Genomic DNA, 5,294 nt, shown 5'->3' on the forward strand with positions numbered 1-5,294 from the left:
TGTTTTGTTATTTTGCGGACAACGTTATGTCGCAAGACTCTAATAACAAAAAGACTATATTTCCACATTAATCTAGTCTGTTTTATAAGGTGGTGGAAGAATGGTGATACTCATATTCTCTTTGGTGACACTAGGACACGTTATGATGACATCTAAAAGTAACCACAAAATCGTATTTTTCTTACACAGTTTATGTTTTTTTCCTTTGCTACAAAATGTGGTACCCCAATAAGCTAAATCCCTTCAATTTTCTTATATTTGTTTCATTAATCCATTGGATTAGAGGGGAACTTGCGGACCTTAAGGAAGAAATTACAGGAGTGGGAAGTGAAAAGAATGATACGACTACTGTTACATTTGCTACTACCGATGAAGAAATCTTAGATAAAAAAATTAAATCACATGAACTTTCTGTGAAAGAAAGAAAACCTGAAGCTGAAAACAATTTGCCTAGAAGAACAAGAGACATTGAGCTCGTTTCGCTGTACAGTAATCATTTAGAAATAGGAACAACTTCTATGAGAGCAAAAGTTACTTTTTCACCGTCTCCAACATCGACACTAGATTGTTATTATTGTTCAGCTAGTAGTAGTTCTTCTATTGATGATCCTTGTTATGAAGGCGACCGGTGAGTAATATTATGAACAACATCAAAACGAAGAAATTTCTCAACTAAGAACGAATGTCTTTTTATTACGAAAATTTTTTAAGTGAGAATTTTTCCGATATAACTGCAACATATTTGTTTAAATTATTCTTAAGTAAAAAAAGAAAAACTATCTATTCACAGTTCCACAAACATTTCGAAAGAAAGATGTGTTGATGGAGCAGTATGTTATATTGAAATGAACCCCTTGTACATCAATCGGGGTTGTATATTAATTGAGAAAATGAACAAGACTTTTGTTTGCAAATGCCCTTTGTGCAATGATAAATCTGCATTTAATGCTTCTTATTTCACTTACAAAGATAACCTAGACTGGGAATTCGACAATTATAGATTGTCATCTAATTGTAGTGAATTTGACGAACTGTATTGCAAATCATGTGACATGGCAATAACAGGAGATGCGGCCGAAAACGACAAATGCTTAAAAGGGAAACAGTAAGTTTTTAGACCTTAAAATTTTTTTTTTCAAAACATGTTATTGTAATCTCACTAACAAAATAATAACATGAACCTTTTCAGAAATATAGTAACCACCAATTTTGTGATAATCATTTATCAGTTCACAGGGACATTTGATTTTAATCATCATTAATGTGTTGTAGGCTGAAATTTGACCTTTAACTATTTCAGGGTGACTAATGTTCATTGTAAGAGAAATGAGTTATGTTATACATTCCTGAACGGACACGACCACTCAGTAAGGAGAGGTTGCATTGGCAAACCAGTATTTAATTCATTTTATTATTTCTGCAAAGAAGATTCACTTTGTAATAATCGGCAAATAGATCACCCGTATGTTCAACAATATACTGGCAGTGTATTCTTACAAAAACTTTATCGAAACCTAGACCCGCTAGTTCCTCTAATATATTATAAATCTGGTGGAGGAATATACATTCACGCTACATGCATAGACAGCATTGTTATTGTATTGCTATCAATAGTTTTGATAAACCTTTGTTTCTTCTCTGGTTTGAAATAAAGGTGATCGAATGTTTTTAATTAGAAAAGAAGGAAATAAAATTGATATTTTGACTTCTTTGAGGGCAAATGCCGAATATTCTTTATATTATCCTGGATATTCTACAAAGACATGGGAAAATAAATAGTAGGTTCCAATAAGCAATCTTCTTATAAAATAAAGAAGTATATGTCAAAGTGACATTTTAGTTGTAGTTGTTTTAACAAGATGAGAATTTTATTTTTGTTGTTTATTTACGGGTTAAGTTTTACTTCTGCGAAATACAAAATCACACGAGATTGGGTCTCACAAAGTAAGCAACCTTTACCTTTACCTTTCTTTCGAAGAAATGTAGAAGAAATTTATGATGACAATTCTTTAGAAAGTAAACAAGATGATCAGCGTAGTAAATTGATTGCATTTTTAATTAAAAATGTCGAAGAAGTTTTTAAAGATACAGATATAAATCTACTTAATGAATTTGCTGAAAATCTTGAGCCAATAACAACTGAAAATCTGGTGGATAACGCCAGGCTATCTGCCACGACATTTAGCGAAGACTCTCAAAGAAAAACCATTTTTATCAATGAAAATCATGTTGTATTGTATGAAAATGGAACTATCCATTCTCTGCCGTTTTTGGTAACAGTACCAAGTAGAACTCCAATAAAAAAATTGAATAAAGTTACCAAAAGAGCTACGGTGGAAGTCTCGGACAATTTATCATTTATAGGAACACCAATAATGTTAATTGACGATAATATCCTCGGATTACATAACGTTACCCAATCCATTGTACACCTTAAAGAACTTCCAACACGTTATTATGTAATGGATGACCAAGTGCAAACATTGACACCAGAACTGAAGCGATCTTGCATACAATGTAATAATGTAGCGGTACCAGAATGTGCTTCTCCTAAAAATAAACTGCAAGTGCACAACTTTTGAATTTTAATTTTGAAAAAGTATTTATTTTTAGTATTAAAATAAAAAATTCGTAAACTCAATTTCATGTGATAACAGTTTAAAAAACAAAATAATTGTGTCGGTCGGCTTAAAGAGTATCAGGTTTTTGCTGATTTATATTTTCGTTTGCAGGATACCATCAATGGTGTGTGAGAATGATCGTGATAAATGTTATTCACTGCACACTCCCTTCGGCATCGTAGATCGTGGATGTTTTGATATCCAAAAAAATGTATCCGTGTACGTTTGTTCCTGCAATCACTGCAATTCAAAGTCTATTAATGATATGCCCGTTATGTTCGACACAAAACAAGATTGGATCAAAAATGTTATTGATTTGTCATATTTGAGACGATTGAAAAGGTCCATACTCAAAGAAATATCTTGTTTACACTGCGAAGTTCAGACGGCTCAGCATTCTGATAGAGAATCAGCTGACTGTGTAGATGGCAACGTGTACGTATTACCTCTTCTTTTAGACTTGATAAAAACTAAATACATATTTTTTTCATCAAAATCTGACTTGTATTTTTAGGGTCCAACAAAAATCAGCGTCACAGCCTTTTCTCGGCGGCGACATTAGCTGAATGGATTCTTTTACATACGCCACAGCCGCACACATAACATGTACACAATATTGTTGACTATTTAATGTTTTTGCTTTGTGTGCATTTCATTACCTATTAGTAAGATTTTATTTTTAATTAATTTTAATTATATATTTTTTTGTTATTCAATTTCATTAGCATTATTATTATTAGCTTTATCTTTTTTTTTAAATTTTTTTACTGTGTGTTTTTGTGTTGTGGCGTTTTGTAATAAATGGTTTCTATTATATTCTATTGCAAATAGAGTTACTTAGATCGTAGTAAAGATAGAGAATAAATTATATATTCGAAGTTGTATTTGTATATTATAATAAATCTGGCATGATATTGACTCTTTTTAGGTCCGCTGTATAAAGCTTAAATATTTACAAAAAATGCGTTTTGTCTCTGATAATAGGTACGGTACTTGTATGATATGTATCTGTATATATATGTAAGTGTAGTGGGCTGATATCCGCTGGTATTTGATAATAGGTAATTGAAATATTATAAGGCTAATTTAACATTACGTTTTAGAAACTCTGTACCTACAATCACATGCAATGAAAAAGAAATATGTGGAATAAAAGCGATCAGAAGCGTAGGCTACATTTGGAGAGGATGCATTGAGAGTCCATTATACAATTATTGGATCACTTATTGCGATTTTGATTTATGCAACTACGACGAATTGGTTTCTGTTTATGACACTGATTAATTTTTGAAGAGTTTTCTTGTATATGTCTTTTTATTTATTTAACGATAGAGAAAGATTTATGAAATAAATGAAGTGAAACATTTAATATTTTACTAAGTCATCGGGACTTGATAAAAGAGCTGCACGTCCCAGAGATTGTATACGTACGGATTATTTATAGAATTTCACAGTCGTGAAGTTTCTCCTTTGAATGATTTCATAAAGTGGAAAATCGAGCTATTCTGTAGCTTGAATAGTAATTAATTCTAAACCAGTGACTTCAGAATCTTTGACGAACTAATCGGTACCAATATTTTGTGTTAGTACTGCGCGTCGCCAGCAGATGATATTGTTTATTACTGAAATGCGTAGGTACTAATTTTATTATAATTTGTAAGAATACATTTTTAGTAGCAGTAGAACTCCTTGTGAAAGGCTTACTCCATGGAAGTGCTGCCACCTTACTTATTTCTGCCGCCAAGCAGTAATGTGAGCATTACCGCATTTCGCTTGTGAAGGTAAGGGTGCTGGTGAAATTACAGGCACATGGAACTTGTCAATTATGTCTTAGGATGAAAAGCGCAGGGGCAGTGCCCCTCAGATCTTTATGGTTTTGAGTGACACTAACTGCAACTGTTATGGTCAGGTGCGTAGCTTACCATCAGGCGTTCGACCTGTACGTCCCATTATTATAAAAAAGACGCTAATAATACTAACTTTTTTGTTTGGAGTACAATTCTTACTTTAATTACTAGTATTGTGCAATATATTTTGGTTCTCAGAACTAGATAGGTGAAAAGTAAATCTCTTTTGGGTATTATACCATGGTTTGGTCGAATTTTCATAACCTCGAAACTAGTTTTGAGAGGAAAAATTTTTTTTTAACCTTACTTAATCTAACCTCTTTCTCTTCTAAATTGTATCTTTGCGTAAACATCCAACATATCCTAAATGAACAATAGTTTCGCTATAATTCAGTTTTCGGTGTAATGAAAATCCGAACAAACGTTATTTCGGAAAAAAAATCGAGTTTGTGATAGGTTAGGTAACCATGGTGACTTTCCGCTTCCATTTTTATATGGCGAACGACTATGGAATGGACTTCCCTGCCTACAGACTTATTCTCTGAACGCTATAACTTGCGACTTTTTCGACGAGAGTAATAGGAATTATTCAGGTGCGCATGCTCCATCGTGGATATGATCGTCACTTTCCTTAGGTAAGATGGAGGTCAAACACGCACTTATATTAAAAAAAGATAACTACTAAATGTAATGTAAGTTTATTGGACTAAAAAAATATTTCCGAAAAAATTTATAAGACCTGAGAAACAAAACCGTTGAAGATCACAATGAAAGTGTGCTAGAGTGTAGATAACTATTTTCTATCATTAACGACAGTTCGTGGAAC

General features: G+C 32.6%; 1 protein-coding gene across 1 annotated transcript; it reads left to right on the plus strand.

Moving 5' to 3' along the window:
* Positions 1-215: 215 nt before the first annotated feature.
* Positions 216-3,905, plus strand: LOC113229791. Its single transcript, XM_026463473.1, has 4 exons — positions 216-628; positions 1,019-1,105; positions 2,733-3,056; positions 3,725-3,905. Exons 1-4 carry the CDS (start codon positions 216-218, stop codon positions 3,903-3,905), a joined length of 1,005 nt encoding a protein of 334 aa, XP_026319258.1.
* Positions 3,906-5,294: the final 1,389 nt, after the last annotated feature.

This window comes from Hyposmocoma kahamanoa, unplaced genomic scaffold (assembly GCF_003589595.1).
Source record: "Hyposmocoma kahamanoa isolate Upper Pololo Valley unplaced genomic scaffold, ASM358959v1 62, whole genome shotgun sequence".
Taxonomy (NCBI): Eukaryota; Metazoa; Arthropoda; class Insecta; order Lepidoptera; family Cosmopterigidae; genus Hyposmocoma; species Hyposmocoma kahamanoa.